This window comes from Martes martes, assembly GCF_963455335.1.
Source record: "Martes martes genome assembly, chromosome: 5".
NCBI lineage: Eukaryota > Metazoa > Chordata > Mammalia > Carnivora > Mustelidae > Martes > Martes martes.
In genome coordinates this window covers 99,615,582-99,636,811 of record NC_137892.1, presented here as the reverse complement: position 1 = coordinate 99,636,811, position 21,230 = coordinate 99,615,582, and the positions used below count along the sequence as shown (strand labels likewise).

The 21,230-nt window shown below is 35.5% G+C and overlaps 1 protein-coding gene across 2 annotated transcripts in view; it reads left to right on the top strand.

Annotated features, from left to right (window-relative positions):
• SLC12A2 (solute carrier family 12 member 2) overlaps positions 1-21,230 on the top strand; it is a gene marked incomplete at its 5' end in the record, with an annotated part of 107,687 nt that overhangs the window by 48,227 nt on the left and 38,230 nt on the right. For both annotated transcript variants that reach the window (XM_080803682.1, XM_080803681.1), the window contains 8 exons: positions 1,716-1,826; positions 3,706-3,814; positions 6,433-6,560; positions 6,658-6,742; positions 10,823-10,974; positions 18,490-18,597; positions 19,862-19,985; positions 21,080-21,181. In XM_080803682.1, coding sequence (XP_080659808.1) covers positions 1,716-1,826; positions 3,706-3,814; positions 6,433-6,560; positions 6,658-6,742; positions 10,823-10,974; positions 18,490-18,597; positions 19,862-19,985; positions 21,080-21,181 — 919 coding nt within the window. The remainder of the gene's footprint in view (positions 1-1,715; positions 1,827-3,705; positions 3,815-6,432; positions 6,561-6,657; positions 6,743-10,822; positions 10,975-18,489; positions 18,598-19,861; positions 19,986-21,079; positions 21,182-21,230) is intronic.

Genomic DNA, 21,230 nt, shown 5'->3' with positions numbered 1-21,230 from the left:
AAGAAGTTTAGTGTAGGAGATAGACAAAGTAATGATAATACCTTGTCAGAAGTGGGTAGTTATAGAAGACTTTGGCAACACAAAAGGTAATAACTTACTACCACCTAAGAAAGGGGGGGCAGTCACAAAGGAGTGTGAGTAAGGGTTTTCCAAGGAAGGGAGTCTAGGAGTCAGCAGGCAGGTAGGAGAGGTGGGGTGTGCCATGAGGAAATAGGAGAGAAAAGGGAACAAGGGCCCAGAAGGAGTAGAGTATGGTGTGTTTGTTTGTTTTTTAATTCTGTAAATATTTCTATATAATTGTAGCATAAAATAGAGATTTAAGACTAGAGAGGCAAAAAAGGGTCAAATCAGTAAAGGTATTGTTTGCTATTAAATTGGGGTCTTAATCTCAGTTGGAGTTAGGGGGTGGAATAGAATCATATTGGGGCTTGAAGAAACATGGAACTATAGTATAGGGCATGGATCTGAGGGATCACTGGTGGAGAGAGAGACCATTTAGAAAGTTATAGCTATCCTGGAAAAGGGATGGTGGTGTACATTCAAGCAATGACCGGTGTAGCTAGAGAGGTATTGGTGAACTGGAGAGATTTTTAGAAAGTCAAATGAGTGGACTTGATGATTATTGAGATATAGCAAATTAGAGAAAGAGAAAGGGAAATTAGAGAAAAGAGAATGGACTTCAGGTTTATAGATATAGATTCATATATATAAATACATAGATATATAGATTTATGTACAAAAAATAGATTTCTGAGTTGGGGGTTTAAATGGAGGGTAATGGCATTCACTGAGAAAGAGCAGCACAGGACAGTGTAGTTTGGGATGTCTAATTGGAAGAACCAGAGGTATAGCCAAGTAGAGCTGGCCAGGAAGTAGTTGATAATACTGCCCTAGCATTGAGAAGAGGATTTGTTTGAAAAGAGTCATTGGGATGTGTGTAGTTAAAGCAGCAGAAGTGAAATAGCATTCAGCATTATTAAGTGAAAGCAACCTGGAGAGACACTTACAGCTGTTCATCATGTTAGGTTAGGTTGTAACTCTGTTCTTCTGTGGTCGGAAGCCGCCCATTAAGAAGTCTAAGATTATAGAGAGACTGGCACTTATGTTGGCATTGACCTTAGTTGTATAGGCCTAAGGGATGGGAAAAGCAAGGGCTGTAAGAAAGCAAGCAGTATAACTATTAAGAGTTAATATTCTTTTGTTATTTAATTTAGCATGTTTTTAATGTCATAGATATTAAACCACAAATACTTTAGCTTGTTAGAGTGGGAACAGTGTGTGTTTTTGGACATCTACATGAACGTGTATTCATCTCTTTTTCTTATGCAACATAAAAGACCATTAAAAACATGAGTTTACTAATCACAATAATACAAAATATATGTCTTTTAAAAATGCTAACTGTGAGTCCTGCTTAAGTGTATTATGATTTTTATTTGCTTGTTAGCAGTTTCATTTTTGACTTAAGTCTGTATTAAATATAGCATTATTGATTTGATCATATATTTGATGTCTTGAGTTTCTTGAATGGTGCCTCAATAGTACATAGTTATTTATTCCTTTTTCTTAGGCCTCCCTATTCATTCCTTACATAGGTATTTATTCCACTTCTTTATGTAAGAAATTCTGATATCTCTGAAGTGTTTCCAGAAGAATTAAAGAATTTATCTGAATAACTGAAATTGTTCATTATATTCGTAATTCTCGTTTTCTAGGAACATTCCATACTTATGATAGATGAAATCAATGATATTCGAATTATTGGAGCCATTACCGTGGTGATCCTCTTAGGTATCTCAGTGGCTGGAATGGAATGGGAAGCAAAAGTAAGTAATGAACTCACTGGAATATCTGTACGTATTTAACATATGAACTTTAAGAGCTTTTATTTAGGGACCACTCTAAAGTGTGGTAATATTTTTAGATTTTAAATATTCCTTAAGTGGCCATTTTCAGGGAAGTTTATATATCAGGTTATTTTCTATCCGATAAGGCAGGGACTGTTCAGAGATAAGTGTCAGTCTAAGCATCCACTTAAATACAGTATTTTCTGACTTTGGACTTCCTGCCCCCTCTCCCCTCCCTCTTTTCCCCCTCCCCTCCCTTAATCTTGATTGAAGTTATTTAGAAGCACTCAGGTCAATATGTTAGGTAGCCCAAATTAAACTCTTGGCTTTGTAATTTAACAGTTCAATTTCAAAAATAAATACAGGGGTAATAAATGTCAAGTTAGTGCCTGTAAGAGATTAGAGAAGCTCATCTTGCTCCTTGCTGTTGACGTCTCAGAAACCATGGCTATCAAAGCCAGGACCACTGTTTCTGGGAAAAGTTGCTGAAGTCATATATTAATAACATGTAGGCAGAGCACTTGGCATTATTTCTCTATCTCTGAGAGAATATTCCTCAGTACAGCTATTTTCCTGACTGGTGCGTGTCCACATGGATCTGCTGAGGATCTCCAAGTCCCCTCTAGGTATCATGTTTCCTTTTATAAATCATGTAAGATCATATATTTCTGTTATATATGATCCATAATAATATTTATCAGATCAAAAATTAGGCAATTTGGAAAGAAGAATTTTCCCAAGGTTGTTTTTTTAAGTCATTAGTATATAATTAGTATATAATTAAATCATTTACTTATACTTTTAACCATTTGACTTAACTGAAAAGAATAGAATTTCATCCTACGTAGGACAGGATGAGCACTTAAGCAGTTTTTATTTCCATGGATGACACAGGTTTTCATGAGTATCTGCCTAACTTTATTGGGAGGTGAAGAATGGAAGCGGAGAGGTGGGAGAATATGGCAAAATAGTGAAGGGAGTCAAATGTATAAAATTATCAAATGTATAAAATTATCAAATGTATAAAATTATCAAATCTCAGAGGGATGTAATATACAGCATGGTGACTAGAGTTAATACTATACTGCATATTTGAAAGTTGCTTTTTAAAAAGAGTAGATCTTAGAAGTTCTCATCACAAGAAAAACAGTTTTTAAATTATGTATGGTCCTGGATATTAACTAGACTTACTGGGGTGATCACTTTACAATTACATGTGTATAAATATAGAATTGTTATGTGGTACACCAGAAACTGATAGATTATTACATGTCAGTTATATGTCACTGAAACAAAACAAAAAGAGTGTAGGAGGAAAGATGGAAGTTCTCATAGATTGTTCCTTCTAGTCCCATTGCTACTTCAGTCTTCCTTCTGGATATTGTCTTCTTCTTTCTGTATTTTTTTCTTCTTCTTTTCCTGTGGCTGTCAGACATTCAACATTGTGCTTGCACCTGGTGTAAAACTTGTTTTTGTAGCAAACAAGTTCCCCATGTCAAGATTGTACTTCTATTGGAGGGGACAGTAATAATGATAAAGGATGAAAAGCCTGCAGAGTTGTGGAATGATAGTGCTTTATGATTTTGTGTGATGGCATGCACATCTTGAATTCATTTCAGAAATATTTGGTATGATCCTACTTATACTATCCATTTTCCCCTGGTATATTGAACATTTTAGGATAGTTCTTTAAAGATTGCTCATATAGTGTAAGTTTATTGAATGCCTCAAAAACCTTTTTGAGGCACTGGGAAAACAAGACAAATCCCTTCAGTCACAGAAGTTATATGGTAATGAACCTCAATCAATGTAGAGACATGAGAGATTTGATTTTGATTTTTCATGTTTAAAATTCCAGGCTCAGATTGTTCTTTTGGTGATTCTCCTACTTGCAATTGCTGATTTCGTCATAGGAACATTTATCCCATTGGAGAGCAAGAAGCCCAAAGGTTTCTTTGGTTATAAATGTAAGTAAAAAAAATATAGACTGTCCTTTTGACGTATTTTTTTTACTATATTTTGTGCATGTTATAGCATTTTATTAGTAAACAAAGATAATACACTGTAGATAATTTGTAATATAATTGCTCTTGGTGGAGTGACTCACACTAATTAACAATCCAATTTAGTGTTGTCTCTGTTATGTATGTTATGATCAGAGTAAAATACTACTTTTATTTACGTCTTCTGTTTTTCATTCTTAGCATCAAAAGATGTTAGAATGTAGAAAAATCAGTGCTCCTGAGGAAAGGTGTCTTTGTTCTCTGCCATTTTAGGAGTTTGTGACTGAAATGGTGACTTTTATGCTCATGGCTTTTTCATTCTGTTAGCTGTATTTCAACACAACAGTCTAAACACGCCTATACCTATGAAGGAAACACTCATGGTATAATGGCCACTTCGGGTTTTAGACAGTTTTACATCATACATTGTGAGGATTTTCTACAGTTTTAATCTTTGTGACCATTTTCATTCTGCTTCTAATTGTCTCTGCTGGTGAAATTTACTTGTCATTTGTTATTTCCTTAAGTCTCTGTCTGTATTTCCCACCCCATCACCATCCCCTGCTCTCCACCTAATGGAACCAGTCTGCACCTGCATCTGCACGGGGTGAAATGGCACCAGGAAGAACACTTGCATTAGCGTCAGAGAGGTTTACCACTTAGGGTAATAGATGTGTCTTCAGTTGACCGAAACTAGTCAAGAAACTCCTTGTTTTGAAGCCCTGGAAGAAGAGGCCTAGCTGCAATACTCCCAAGTCATTCAGCCCAGAGCAACTCCTACAGATCTATGAAAAGATACAGGATATATATCAGTGCACTTCTTCCTTCACAAAGTCTTACTAGGGAAAAAAAAATAAGGCAACCCAAACTGTGGGTCCTAGAGACCTGGTTGGTTTACATTTGGGTGTAAGCTTACTAATCTTTTGGCTCACTGTTAACAACATGCAGTACTTCATTATGTGTGAGTGGCACTGGTTTGGTTCTCTCAGACACTGATTTAGTTGCATGGTTGGTTTTCTGATAGGAATTGTTTCAAGGTTTCTACCTTAACCAGTGACACTCACCCACTGTTTGTGCCTATTGGTCCTATGTTGATAATATGATACCTGTTTTTACTACTGCTCATGCTTCCTACTACTACTACTACTACTACTTCTTCTTTTTTTTTAAAAGATTTTATTTATTTATTTGACAGAGAGAGAGATCACAGGTAGGCAGAGAGGCAGGCAGAGAGATAGGGGAAGCAGGCTCCCTGCTGAGCAGAGAGCCCAATGCAGGACTCAATCCCAGGACCCTGAGATCATGACCTGAGCCAAAGGCAGAGGCTTAACCCACTGAGCCACCCAGGTTCCCCTGCTTGTGCCTACTTCTAAAAGGGGCTTTAAATTCTTGATTTTCTGGATTGGGGAAAAAGGTGTTGACTAGCCATGCCAGAAGTGAAAGTTAATAGCATCCCTTAGGTAGATATTTTTTTTACATTTTGTGCTTCCACAAATTATATTTGTGACATTTCTTGTCCTTACAAGTGATTTTTTACTTAAATTTTTTTATATTATAATATTTTTAACATTTCTTTTTACAACCTTATTTCTAAAATAAGTGTTAAAAATTCTAGGAGGATGATTATTTCTACAAAATTCCTAGTAATTATATATTTTCTGTTTGTGACTTCAGTTGGTTTAAAAATAGCTGCAAATATCTGCTAAACCATGTTTTTCATTTCCTTCTTTTTTCCCCCAGATCCTTGGCCCCTTATGAGAGTATTGCATTATTACCTAGTATAGTAATAAATAATGTATAAGTAGCATATCTGGGATTTTTCTCAAACAAATCTAAATATACTTCAGAATGTGACTTTTCTTTTTTGGTGGTTGATATTGCTTTGCTGCCTTGTCATTCATTTTAGTAAGGTAGTGAGATACTTAATGGTTCCAGTAGAAGACCCTGGTGCATGGTAGTTACTCAGATGATGGATAAGTGGATGGATGACAGTTAACTGCTTGTTTCAGTGTCACAGCCCATTCCATCAATAGATGGAAACAATAAGACTAGTTGAAGCATTCATTATTGTTAAAATGGAAAGGGACTTTAACTAGTTTGCCTTAGCTAAGATTATATGGAAGCCTGATGAATAATTCAGCATTAAAAATTAAGCAGGTCACCACAAGGAAAGAGAAAACTGTACAGATAGTATATAAGTTAGATATAAGGAAAAAAAAATGGGTACAGATTAGTATGATGTTTTTTATTTTCCTACCTCCTTCCCTGTCTCCTTTACTGACCCCAGACGTTAAGAAGTTTATCCATGCTTTGACTGATCTTTGTACTAGTGATAACAATCAAGTTAGAGGTACTTGAAACATAATTATTAAGATACACAAAATAGTAGGCATGACCCAGGTCAAATCATCATTTTGATTATAAACTGCTCCCTCATAAAGGAAAACAGGCAATGCCGTGCTTCTACTAGGAAATGGTCAAGAATTTACCAGGTACTTGAACTTGAACACTTACACTTGACCTAAATTATAAGAGTCTAATCTGCTGTCCATTAATTGCCAACGATATTTTGTTCTCCACAGCTGAAATATTTAATGAGAACTTTGGACCAGATTTTCGAGAGGAAGAAACTTTCTTTTCTGTATTTGCCATCTTTTTTCCTGCTGCAACTGGTATTCTCGCTGGAGCAAATATCTCAGGTGATCTTGCAGTAAGTATTACAAAGTACTGTATCCATTCTGTATTAAAAATGGTATATATATATTTAGTTTTAAAGGTAGACTTAAAATTTTTTTCTTGTCTTCTAGGATCCTCAGTCAGCCATACCCAAAGGAACACTTTTAGCCATTTTAATTACTACGGTGGTTTACATAGGAATTGCAGTATCAGTAGGTAAATAGCCTTCCATTTCTCTTTCAGAAATTTCATGGTTCATACTTTAAATATTTATTTCCAGGGGCGCCTGGGTGGCTCAGTGGGTTAAAGCCTCTGCCTTCGGCTCAGGTCATGATCTCGGGGTCTTGGGATCGAGCCCCACATCGGGCTCTCTGCTCAGCGGGGAGCCTGCTTCCCTTCCTCTCTCTCTGCCTGCCTCTCTGCCTACTTGTGATCTCTGTCAAATAAATAAAATCTTGAAAAAAAATATATTTATTTCCATGATATCATATTTCTAATTTTTAATTGCAGAAATATTTCAATAAAAAGATTAAGAGTTGTGGGGCACCTGGGTGGCTCAGTGGGTTAAAGCCTCTGCTTTCAGCTCAGGTCATGATCCCAAGGTCCTGGGATCGAGCCCCACATAGGGCTTTCTGCTCAGTGGGGAGCCTGCTTCCTCCTCTCACTCTCTGCGGGCCTCTCTGCCTACTTGTGATCTCTGTCTGTCAAATAAATAAATAAAATCTTTAAAAAAAAAAAAGATTAAGAGTTGCACATTTTAATTCAGAAAGAGTTTTAAGTAAACTACTAGTGGTTTTACAAATACTACCTAAACCCCCAGATGCCTTAGTGTTTTTTACTGTAGGATCTTTATGAATTAAAGTAAATTAAAAATTATGTAAACTTTTCTTGGCAAACTCTTAAATTTGATTTTGCTACAATTTATAAAAAATATACTTCATATAGTAGAAGTAAATGCATTCTACTCTGTGATCTTTATAAAATTTTTATTATTTTTGTTTATGGTGGTTATTTTGTATTGCATGTTGACCTCACTATGTATGAAGATTGTTTGAAGAATTTAAGCAACATTTGGTGTTTTTTACCAAAAAACTGATTTTGATAAACAGGGTAATCTATATTGAATGCAAAGTATTACTAAAGTCTTAACTAAATAGAATGAACCTGGTTTTCAACTTTTTATTACATTCATGAAATCATAGCATCTTAAATGAACTGGAAAGGACTTAAGTGGTCAGCCAGTCTCTTTGTACACATGAAGAGATGAAAGCTTAGTGATACCCTACCAAAGATAACTCACACTTGATTTAAAGAATTGTTTCCCGGCAAAGAGGGCTTTTATTTTGTCTTTTAGTCAATTCTTTAAAGACTCTTAGTAGTTTCTTTAGCTGAAACGTTCCCAAGAAAAAGTATTGATTTACATATAATTTACTTGCAGTGACTATAGATAAAAAATTTTTTTAAAGATTTTATTTATTTATTTGAGAGAGAAAGTGAGCTAGAGAGAAGAGAGCATGAGCCGGGGGAGGAGCAGAGGGAGAGGGAGAAGCAAACTCCCCGCTGAGCAGGGAACCCAGTGCGGGACTGTGCCCCAGGACCCTGATTCATGACCTGAGCTGAAGGCAGACACCTAGCTGACTGAGCCACCAGGAACCCCTATTTATTCTTGCAGTCCATAGGTAGATCTCTGAAATTCATTTAGAAACAAAAATCATATATATATACACACATATATATGTGTATATATATATATGATTTTTGTTTCTAAATGAATTATAGATATATATACACACACACATAGATGTATGTATGTATATGTTTTTATATTTATATATTTTATATGTATTTTATACACACACACATAGATGTATGTATATGTTTTTATATTTATATATTTTATATGTATTTTTAATATACTATATAAATGTATATTTATAAAATATATTTTTATATTTATATGTATATAAATATAAGCTTAGCAAAAATATTTTCATGTTCCCCTAAAAGTTCCTGGCTCAGGAAAATTTAGTTTTAATTTAAAGAATGATATAGCTGATTATGTTTCAAATTGGAAAATAATTAGTTAAACCTAATAAATGTTTTCTGTTTGTATCTGACTCTCTGGCTGCGAGCTGTCATACTTATTTCATTCTGTCTATACTAGCCCTTGGAGCAGTAGGAGTAGCCCTTCCTCCCTGACAATCAGGAGTGGGGCCAGTGTCTACAACAGTGGATGTGTAACTCATTCAGAGTAAGGGAACCTCTTTTCCCCCAGTCACTTGCAATGTAGAACATCAGAGTAAGAAACACATAAGAGCATTGCTGCTTTAGGGTAGACAGGGCTCTTTTCTCCCCTCACCCCAGATGGTTTCACAAGTACCTTCTAAACACTGCTCCAAAAGTTAGATGAAGAAATTCAGAAAGAAAAAAACTTGATACAGTGTGTCTGGTCATTAAGATATTCTCCCTTTCAAACTTAGCTTTCTGTTTGTTGCTCACTTTTGGCTGCAATGTTTAAAATTTTTACCTCCTATATGATGAGACAGGACTGTAAAAGTGCCTCCAATGTCTAAGGAATGCTAATTACTAATAGTTACACATCATTTATTGTTCCAAATAAGCAAGTGCTTTTTTCCAAGAAAACTTCTTAAATGTCATGTCGTAATATGGAAGTTTTATATTTTATACAAAAGTAGACTGCTTTTTTCTTTTTTTCCTTGTTAAAAATTTTTATTTATTTTTTTAATTTCTTTTCAGTGTTCCAGAATTCATTGTTTATGCACCACACCCAGTGCTCCATGCAATACGTGCCCTCCATTATACCCACTACCAGGCTCACCCAACCTCCCACCCCCCCTCCCCTCCAAAACCCTCAGTTCCTCAGAGTCCACAGTCTCTCATGGTTCATCTCCCCCTCCAACTTCTCCCAACTCCCTTCTCCTCTCCATCTCCTCATGTCCTCCATGTTATTCCTTAGGCTCCACAAATAAGCGAAACCATATGATAATTGACCCTCTCTGCTTGACTTATTTAACTCAGCATAATCTCTTCCAGTCCTATCCATGTTGATACAAAAGTTGGGTATTCATACTTTCTGATGGAGGCATAATACTCCATAGTATATATGGACCACATTTTCTTTATCCATTCATCCGTTGAAGGGCATCTTGGTTCTTTTCACTGTGGTTCTTTCCATTGCTGCTATGAACATTGGGGTACAGATGGCCCTTCTTTTCACTACATCTGTATCTTTGAGGTAAATACCCAGTAGTGCAATTGCAGGGTCATAGGGAAGCTCTATTTTTAATTTCTTAAGGAATCTCCACACTGTTTTCCAAAGTGGCTGCACCAACTTGCATTCCCACCAACAGTATAAGAGAGTTCCCCTTTCTCCACATCCTCTCCAACACATGTTGTTTACTGTCTTGTTAGTTTTGGCCATTCTAACTGGTGTAAGGTGGTATCTCAATGTGGTTTTGATTTGAATCTCCCTGATGGCTAGTGATGATGAACATTTTTTCATGTGTCTGTTAGTCATTTGCATGCCTTCATTGGAGAAGTTAGACTGCTTTTTCTAATGAACCTGATGAACATTTTTTCATGTGTCTGTTATTCATTTGCGTGCCTTCATTGGAGAAGTTAGACTGCTTTTTCTAATGAACCATCACCTACTTTCAACAAAGTTATCAAAGAATAGAAGTATATGGTTAATCTTGATTCACCTGTACCCATTCCTTCTGCCTCATGGGTTATTTTTAAGCAAATCTCGGCTATCACACACTGTCTTATTATCAGGATAGACTTACTTGAGCCTAAGGTTTAATAGAATTATAATTCATTAGTGTTAAAATTGTTTCCCTTCACAGAAGATTTATAATACCTGAAGTCTGATCTTTGGCATGTTTCACATATTAAATACTTGGAGTATAGGAAAACATTTCTACCATTTGGAGCTCTTCCAACACAGTGTTTTTATATTTGCTTAACCAAATAGTTTTGCTCATTACCATTTTCCACAGTTACATGTATGGGGTTTTTAAGTGTGCATGTGTGAGATACTAGTTTTTGTAAGGTTTTGTTCACTACTTAAATATTTGGGGCCATGATGCTTTTCCAATTCTGTTTCAGGTAAATCTACTTAAATTGTTAATGCTATATGTAAATGCTAAAAATGTAATTACTGTTAACCAGTTCATCTTCAGTCAGTACCATAAATTCCTTTATGGACATATGTAATTTTGAAATGAATATAAGTTTTAGTTATATTGCTTGTTCTTATTGTCCTTTGTCCTTCAGGTTCTTGTGTTGTTCGAGATGCTACTGGGAATGTTAATGACACTATTGTAACAGAGCTAACAAACTGTACTTCTGCAGCCTGCAAATTAAACTTTGACTTTTCATCTTGTGAAAGCAATCCCTGTTACTATGGCCTAATGAACAATTTCCAGGTGAGCCTCATATTTCTGTTCTGCCGACGTTGTATACCTAGACGTCAGGCTGCTATCAAACCTGAGCATTCAGAGTACAGCGCTCATTTAGAATGCAGGACCATTGTAGGACCATTGTTACTTTTTACTCAGATAGCTGTTTGAAAAGTCTGTCGATGAGTAATTGGGCAAATAGATAAATAATTTAAAGGGTAAAATCTGAAGCTGTTCAAGAGCTAAAGGACTCATGAGGGTAACACTTTGATGATCGTTTGTAATATATGTAGTGAATAGCTTCATAAAGCAAGGAAGCGTCTCACATGTCATATTTGTTGGGTCTATTTCTGGGTTCTCTGATCTCTTTTTTGGCATTTTCATCTGTCAATCCTCCAGTACCATCCATTCTTGTTAAGAGTAGTTACATGATAAGTCTTAAAGTCAAGTACCTCGATTCCTCCCACTTTATCCTTTTTCAGAATTGTTTTAGCTATTTTAGTTCCTTTTGCTTTTTCACATAAATTGTAGAATGATGTTTATCTACAAGACGTCTTAACTGGATTTTTGATAGGAACGTATTAAACTTGTGTTTCAATTTGGGAAGAATTGACATGTTCACTTTGTTGAGTGTTCTAATCCATGAACCCATTATGTTTCTCCATTTATTTAGATCTTCTTTGGTTTCTTTCATCAATGTTGTATAGTTTTCAGAATATGAGTACTTGCTCAACATGTTTGTTAGATTTATACCTAAGTATACCTAAGTATTATACCTAAGTATTTATACCTAAGTATTATTTTGAGTATTTTATTATTTTTTAAAAGATCTTCTTATAAGTAATCTCCACACCCAATGTGGGGCTTGAACTCACAACCCCGAGATCAAGAGTTGCATGTTCCATTCAATGAACCAGCCAGGCCACCCTTTAAGTATTTTAAATGTACTCAATGAAATGAGTTGAGTTTCTAATTTATGGTGTCTTCATAATTGCTTTATATAATAACTTCCCTTTTAAGAAAGTATTGGTGAGTATCAATAGTATTATTAGGTAAGGCCATGTACTCATGCTGTGCTAAACTCCCATTGAACAATAGAATAAAATTCTTTATGCATGCTTGAAAGTTTGTGACCTTTTAAAATATTTGAGCTATATGAAACATAATACTATTTGTCCAGTATTTAGAGAATATCAGTCCTTTATTACCTCTGTAAGGTTCTGAAAGTGAAATGAAATTTTTGTAACATTTATAGGTTTTTACAGAGAAGATTATACTAATTCAGAGTGAAAACTAAAAATTTTGATTCTAGTGTTTTTACAGTTTAGTGTAAACATAAACAGTAACTGAGAGTTCACTATATTTTAGAACAATATACATTTTATATAGAATACTTAAATTTTGTAATAAATTTGTGACTTAAATTTTTAATGGCATTATTTTTTTATTTTGTGTTTTAAGCAATTGACTACATTTTCAGTGGTTATAAATATTGAACCCAATTATGTAAGAGAAGTTTGTTTGTTCTAGTCACAAGACTAGGCATAGTTGTAGGAATGAAAGAAAGTATTCATATCCAGCTAATGATTCAGGCCAGTTCTGACATTGATATTGTGTATGAAAAGCACAAATGTTGATCTCTGCCCAGTGACTAAAAATGCCAATCAGATTTCTGTGTTGTTGCCTTAAAATACAAAAGTGTGTTGTCTTTATCACGTCTGGTATGGACTCATGAAACCAAAGAGGAGTTTGGTTTACATAAAGTTGCTTTTCAAATATAATTAAATAAATTTTTAAAACAATTTTTAAGTGCTTTGTAAAGTAAAACTAATTTGGAAAAAAATCCTGTAAAAATGCAAATTGCTTGTCATTTGGAGAATGAAGAATGGTGAACAGAATGTATCTGAGGAGGCTGTAAGTTGGAATCTGATCATGAAGTCTGTACAAAGCCACATTTGATCATACTGTTTTGCACGTAATTGACTTTTCATACTTCAGGAGAAAAAGTGATTTGGATCGCCTTCTCTTAATTTTTTTTTTAAATTTTACAATACGCTCTTCTGGTTATGTTCAATTTTTTTTTTTATTTTTCATATATAATCTTCATGTTTCTGAGTATAGTTCTATATTTTAATGTCATCTGAAACCTGACTATTAAGCTTTATTGCTCAATAAAGTGTGAGCTTCTTTGCTTTATCAGTCAAAACCCTTCATACCCAGACTTACATCGCCCTGCCTTCTATCCATAGTGAACTTGAGTGGTTACATGTTTGTGTACATACACATGCATACGTGTTTACCCCACTCTCTTAGGGTTGTTTTGTTTTGTTTTGTTTCGACGCTTCACTCCGCTGGAAATGCACCTGCTTTTTTCTTTACATTTGTCCAAATCTGCCTGCTTTCAAGGAGACCCATTTCCATGAAGATTTTCTAAACCACAAGTCATCAACACACACACATACCCCCACACAGACACGCCATGCGGAATCTTACCATTCATTTTACTTGCCACTTTTCTACCTTTTATTGGACTTCTGTCTTTTCCCCCCCTTATTAGAGAGACCTTTGTTTCTGTTATCTTTGTATTCTGAACAACACTGGTGTTACCTTTATTTACATTCATTATCATTGTCTTTCCTACTCATATTTTAACATTAAATGGTGGAAAATGCAGAGGTTATTAGGTAAATAAATAATTAGAAAACAGGAAACTTGGCAGATTTTAGAAGCATAGTGTTTAGAGATGGTAAGCGTGGAGCATTATTTACCTCAGTTCATGGAAGAAGAGATGTAATGGAAGAAGAAAAAATGGAATTTTTACTCAAAACGTGACAAATGAAATGTTAGAGATACATATAATGCTTGTGGTGTCTGTTTTGCCTTAATCCAGCAATTTATCATATTCTCTGTTCCTTATTTTCTCTCTTCATTTATCTCCTGTCTTTGCACTTATCTTTGAGATCATTATGTGTTTGATAAGTATATATAACAGAAATCAGGTCTGCTCCTTTTGATCTTGGTCTATCTTATGTGTCCTTTATAATCTCTTCCCCCAAAGACAGGATTGGCAATGCTGATCTAGTATTAATAGCTGTGAAATACAGTGGTTGTGAAAAACACATGGCATATAGCTAACCAAGTTGTTACTAAAGGGCTGAATAGAAAATGACCTTTTAAGGATTTTTTTTCTCCTTGAAATGCTTAGAGAGGACAATACTAATGTTCATTAAAACACTTTAATGTATTTTTCATTTTTAACATTGAGTCTTTTGAAAGATACATGGGGGGATATTTAACAAGGTGGAATTATATACACTTATAACCAGATTGATGCATTATGGCCAGGGATTGTGCCTGTAGTTAACTTTATATCTGGCTTAAAATATAAAATTACAGTCAAGTGTAAAATAGTCACTAATACCTTAACACCATATTTCCTTATCTCCTTGGTTTCAGTTGGCACATGGTCTTGGTCAATATAAATGAAAAGTAGGGATGCCTGGTTAGCTTATTCAGTTAAGTTTCCAGCTCTTGATTTTGGCTCAGGTCATGATTTTAGGGTTGTGAGATGGAGGCCAGTGTAGGGCTCCGAGGTGGGCGTGGAGGCTGTTTAAGATTCTCTCTCTCCCTCTCTCCTTACCCACACTTAGGCACGCACACACTCTTTCTCTCTCTCTCAAATAACTACTCTCGGTGATGGGTATTAAGGAGGGCATGGACTGCATGAAGTACTCGGTGTGGTGCATAAACAATGAATCTTGGAACACTGAAAAAAATTAAATTAAGATATTAAATTAAAAAAAAAGAGAGGGAAACTTCTCTACGGATAGAAATTTCCTTTATAATGCAAATTTACTTTACCAAAGGGAAAAATACACACACACACGCACACACACGCACACATAAGTAAATATCTCCTAAGGAAGTAATAACGAATTTAGGTGATGGTCACTGTTTCACTGCTGGTGAATTTTTAATGGATGGGTCAAGATGGCAGTACCTGAATCTACTAGATGTATTTTCCACCTCAATTTTATTTTTTCATAGTTTTCAAAAGTGTGAAGGGACAGTGCAGTGAACACCTGTATACCTACCCCTTCACTTAAATTTACTAGTTTATATTTTACCCCATTGCTTTATCTTTGTATATATGTATATTCTTTTTCTCCTCAAACATACAAGAATAAATTATACACATCATAAAATGCCTATCAGAGTATTTGAAATACTCTGTATGAGTGTGGTATAGTTATCCCACTTAAGCAATTTAATGTTGATAAAATACTGTTACCGAAATATATTCCACCTTCATCTTTCCCCACTTGTTTCAGTAATGTCTCTTTCAGTTATTTTTCTTATATCCAAGATACAATCTAGGTCATGCATGGCATTTAGTTATTATTTTAAAATCCTTTAATCTGGGACTAACCAGCCTGCCTGTTATAATCTTCCAGGACACTGATATTTTAAAGAGTCTAGGCAGGTTACTTTGCATTTTGCCCCTGAGTTTGGATTTATCTGGTTGTCGTGTCATGATCTAAGTGATCAATCCATTTTTTTTTAAACTTCAGTAGGGAAATGTTTGAACATGTACAAAGATCGAAAAGCAGTGTAATGTACCTGGCTAGCATACATTGTCCAGCTTTACCAGTCACGAGTGCTTGGCTGACTTTGTTTTATTTATAACTTCCTACTTCCCAGATTATGTGAAGACCAATCATAGATTTAGATCCTTTCAGGTAGAAATATTTCCACATTTAGGTCTAGTATTTAAGGTCTCTTTTTAAAAAATTTTATTTATTTATTTGAGAGAGAGTGTGTGAGAGAACATGAGAGGGGAGAAGGTCAGAAGGAGAACAGATTCCCTGCGGAGCTGGGAGTCCTGTGTGGGACTCCATCACAGGACTCCGGGATCATGACCTGAGCCAAAGGCAGTTGCTTAACCAACTGAGCCACCCAGGCACCCTTACGGTCTCTTTTTAAAGAGACAGCAGTGAGAACCACATCTCATTTATCTCTCTCTCTTTTTTTTTAACTTTTATTTATTTATTTGAGAGAGAGAGATGACAAGTAGGCAGAGAGGCAGGCAGAGAGAGAGGGGGAAGCAGGCTCCCCGCTGAGCAGAGAGCCCAATGCAGGGCTTGATCCCAGGACCCTGAGATCATGACCTGGGCCGAAGGCAGAGGCTTAACCCACTGAGCCACCCAGGTGCCCCCCACCCCGGTCTCTTTTTAAAAAGAAAAAACATTGATTGATTTGCGAATGTTGAACCATCCTTGTAACCCAGGGATGAATCCTACCTGGTCATGGTGGATAATCTTTTTAATGTGCTGTTGGATCCTGTTTGCTAGGATCTTGTTGAGAATCTTAGCATCCATATTCATCAGTGATATCGGTCTGAAATTCTCCTTTTTGGTAGGGTCTTTGCCTGGTTTGGGGATCAGGGTAATGCTGGCTTCATGAAAAGAGTCTGGAAGTTTTCCTTCTGCTTCAATTTTTTGAAACAGCTTCAGGAGAATAGGTATTATTTCTTCTTTGAAAGTTTGATAGAATTCCCCAGGGAATCCGTCAGGTCCTGGGCTCTTGTTTTTTGGGAGGTTTTTGATCACTGCTTCAATCTCGTTAACTAGATATCGGTCTATTCAGGTTGTCAATTTCTTCCTGGTTCAATTTTGGGAGTTTATAGTTTTCCAGGAATGCATCCATTTCATCTAGGTTGCTTAGCTTATTGGCATATAACTGTTGATAATAGCTTCTGATGATTGTTTCTACTTCCTTGGTGTTAGTTGTGATCTCTCCCTTTTCATTCATAATTTTATTAATTTGGGCTTTCTCTCTTTTCTTTTGGATTAGTGTGGCCAATGGTTTATCGATCTTATTGATTCTTTCAAAAAACCAGCTTCTAGTTTCGTTGATACGTTCTACTGTATCTCTGGTTTCTACCTCGTTGATCTCTGCTCTAATCTTGATTATTTCCCTTCTTCCGTGTGGAGTTGGTTTGATTTGTTGTTGATTCTCCAGTTCTTTAAGGTGTAGAGACAGCTGGTGTATTCTGGATTTTTCAATTTTTTTGAGGGAGGCTTGGATGGCTATGAATTTCCCCCTTAGGACCGCCTTTGCTGTATCCCATAGGTTTTGGAGTGAAGTGTCTTCGTTCTCATTGGTTTCCATAAATTGTTTAAGTTCTTCTTTGATCTCCTGGTTGATCCAAGCATTCTTAAGCAAGGTGGTCTTTAGCTTCCAGGTATTTGAGTTCCTTCTGAACTTTTCCTTGTGATTGAGCTCCAGTTTCAAAGCATTGTGATCTGAGAATATGCAGGGAATAATCTCAGTCTTTTGGTATCGGTTGAGCCCTGATTTGTGACCCAGTATGTGGTCTATTCTGGAGAAGGTTCCATGTGCACTTGAGAAGAATGAGTATTCTGTTGTTTTAGGGTGGAATGTTCTGTATATATCTATGAGGTCCATCTGGTCCAATGTGTCATTCAATGCTCTTATTTCTTTATTGATTTTCTGCTTCGATGATCTGTCTATTTCTGAGAGAGGCGTGTTAAGATCTCCTACTATTAATGTATTCATATCAATATGACTCTTTATCTTGATTAATAGTTTTCTTATGTAATTGGCTGCTCCCATATTGGGGGCATAGATATTTACAATTGTTAGATCATCTTGGTGGATAGTCCCTTTAAGAATGATGTAAAAAGAAAAAACATAACCACAGTGCCAGTCTATTACCTTAACCAAAACAAAAGCACAAACAGAAAGAACTACCTAACAGAAGTGTATTGTACCATCTTGAAATATTCCTGTCAGAAGACTTGGCTTCAGTCTGATGACCTATCAGTCGACCAGTTCTATCTAGTCTATCAGTTGACTAGAAATACAGAGGTGAGACCAGCAGGTTAAATAACACAAGTTGGAGGTGCAGTCAGCAAAATCAGAGTGTGAGGCTTCTACATAACAGTGACCCAAAAATAATAAAATGTAAAGGAAACAAACAGTGAACTCATGGATTAAAAAAGACTTAAGAGACATATCAACCAAATTTAATGTGTAGTCCCTTTGCGGATCCTGATTGAAACAAACTATTTAAAAAGGCAAGAAAAGATGGACAGGTTGTGGGAATTTGAATGCTGATAGGCTATTTGGTGATGTTAAAGAATTACTTACTTTTCAAACTGTGACAGCAGCTTTGCAGTTAAGGTTTTTTAATGTGCTTACTCATTAGAGGTACGTACTAAAGCATTTATGCATTAAGTGATATCTGGGCTTTGATTCACAATGACATGAGGATTTGTTCATTATGTATTTTCTCTACCATTGTATGTCTTTGAAATTTTACCAAATAAAAAGATTGAAGGTAAGGGCTCAGAAAATTTCTGTTTCAGAAATTTATAATGCATGTAACTATTATTCCTGCTCATTGTTATCATATTTCCCTGATATCAGTCTCCTTCATTAGCATAATAAATATGTATAGTACTTTTTTTTTTTAGTGGTTTGCAAGACTTAATTTTTCATTTTTGTCCCTTTTTTAAGGTAATGAGCATGGTGTCAGGATTTGCACCATTAATTTCTGCTGGTATCTTTTCAGCCACTCTTTCTTCTGCATTAGCATCCCTTGTGAGTGCTCCCAAAATATTTCAGGTAGGTATTTTCATATTACAGATGTTATTGAAGGGGAATTTTTGATAGCACATTTCAATTTGGGATTATTTTTTTCAAATCCTTTGTTTACCTCTACAACCTCATATGTGTATATGACTTATACACACATATCTCAAGCCAGATGTTTAACTTTGTGTGTTTGGATGTGAATGTTTCTATTTATATAAGCTTTAGTGCATTTACCTACTGTCAGGATGTAATCCTTGAGTTGTCTTTCTGGAAGTAGTGATGGGTTTTGTTTTTTTTTACATACTCTCTTTGCTAATTTTTTCTGTTGTCTTACCAAGATTAATCAATGCATTCCAAGCATAAATCAGAAGAATTAAAGGATCTTGTCCCTCTTAGCAGTATGTCAGTCTTTATGTTTTACTTTACAGATATTTGAATGCGTACTGTATGCCACATGTTCTGTTAACTACTTAGGGTAGAAAGTTGCATAAGGTAGACATTATCTCCCTTTAATCAATATCATATAAATAGCTGATACTGAACAGGAAATACTTTTTTTACCAAGTCCGAAAATGAAACATTGATTCTGCAGCCTTGTTCTTAATATTAAAGTTGTAGCCAGTCAGTACAGTAAATGTAGAATATATATATATATATTTTTTTTTAAGATTTTATTTATTTGCCAGAGAGAGAGAGAGAACACACAAGCAGGCAGAGAGGCAGGCAGAGGCAGTGAGAGAAGCAGGCTCCCTGCCGAGCAAGGAGCCCGATGCGGGACTCGATCCCAGGACGCTGGGATCACGATCCGAGCCGAAGGCAGCGGCTTAACCAACTGAGCCACTCAGGCGTCCCTAGAATATATTTCTTTAAACAATTCTTAGTAAAGTTTTAAGAAAAGTCGTTAAGTTTATAATTGGGATTTTTATCTGCTTTAAATCTAGGATTCAGACTTTTTTTCTTAATGGAGGTCATACTTATGTCACACTAAGTTTTCACATTTTTTTTATTTATATGCCTGCTTCTCTGATTTTTTTTTTTCATGAAAGAATTTCAATGCGAGGGTGGGGTTAGGCAGATAAAAACTTCAGTGGTGTTCTGAACCAGCCACCTTTTGATGCTTGAAATATATGGTCTCCTTTACAGATTGTAGGTAAAGCAGTGTCATACAAGGGGAGGAAAGAGGACCAAGAATTAGAAAGTTGTGTTCTATTCCTGAGTACCCTATCAAAACTGTAAGAAATATGTACAGCTAATTGCATTCCGTTTCCTTCTAATATTGACGTTTCTTCCCTAGGCCCTTTGTAAGGACAACATCTACCCAGCTTTCCAGATGTTTGCTAAAGGTTACGGGAAAAATAATGAACCTCTTCGTGGCTACATCTTAACATTCTTAATTGCCCTTGGATTCATCTTAATTGGTTAGTCATATAAATGGCATGCTAATAGAGATTTTGAGTTAGTTACAGTATTAGCTCTGAATATTGAATTATTATAAACAAAACCTTACTTTGCTAACTAAATGAAGTTAGTTTCTTTGTGATCAATTTAAAGAGCATATAAAAATACTGCAAATAATAGTGCTCAGTAAATATTTGCTCAAATTATTGCTGTCATTAAAGCCTCATGAGAGGGAACTCCTAGGTTCTTGTCCCTGAAACAAATGAGATAATAGCATAAGGGAAAGGATTTCAGGTCCCCCTCCTGAAGGTATAGCCTTCAGTAAGCTAGTTTTGGGCACTTTTGCCTCTGATCACAAGTGAACTAATGAGTCTTCATTGGTAAAGATGACAGTGGGCTTTTATTAAATGTCTGATGATACCACCATGTGTGGAAACTAACTCTCATGTAATGTTGCTAGGTATCTGTTTGGTAAGGCTACTTTGGGAGAACAAATCATCATGTTAAGTTTCTCACAATCCAGCAATACTCTTTAGGAGTATTTACCCTAGGGAAACTTGCATATATACCCAAGGAGCCCTATGCAAGGATGTTTCTAGTGCCATTAATTGTAATAGTGAAAAGTGGAAGCAACCTGAATACCTACTAGCAAAAGAATGAAACTGCAGAATAATATTCAGGAGTAAAAAAAATGAATAAAATTGATTTTCATATATCAATATGAATGAATCTCCAGTATAACAAATGCATCAAGTCAAGTTGTAGAATGATAAATACAGTGTGATATTATTTGTCTGACTTTTAAAATACCCAAAACAGGGCTGCCTAATGCTTGTGAACTATATTTAGTAAAACCGTGTAGTACCATTGGAAAAAAATATACCAACTTTGGAAGAATGGGTATAAAGGGTTTCAACTATGGACCCAAGGTTAGATTCTTGAAAAGTAGAGTATACAAAATATATATGACAGAATATAAGTATTCATTAAGTCTGAATGCCGGATATGGGACTATTCCTTAGGCTGTCATCTAAAGGTTTAAAATAATTTCATTTTTTAAAAAGTCAAAAAGTATCTGGTGTGTCAATAAATATACCTCGTGTTTCTTTTGCAGCTGAGCTGAATGTTATTGCTCCAATTATCTCTAACTTCTTCCTTGCATCATATGCATTGATCAATTTTTCGGTGTTCCATGCGTCACTTGCAAAATCTCCAGGTGATTTTACATTTTTTAAAAAATTTTGTAAATGCACCAATGTCTTTGA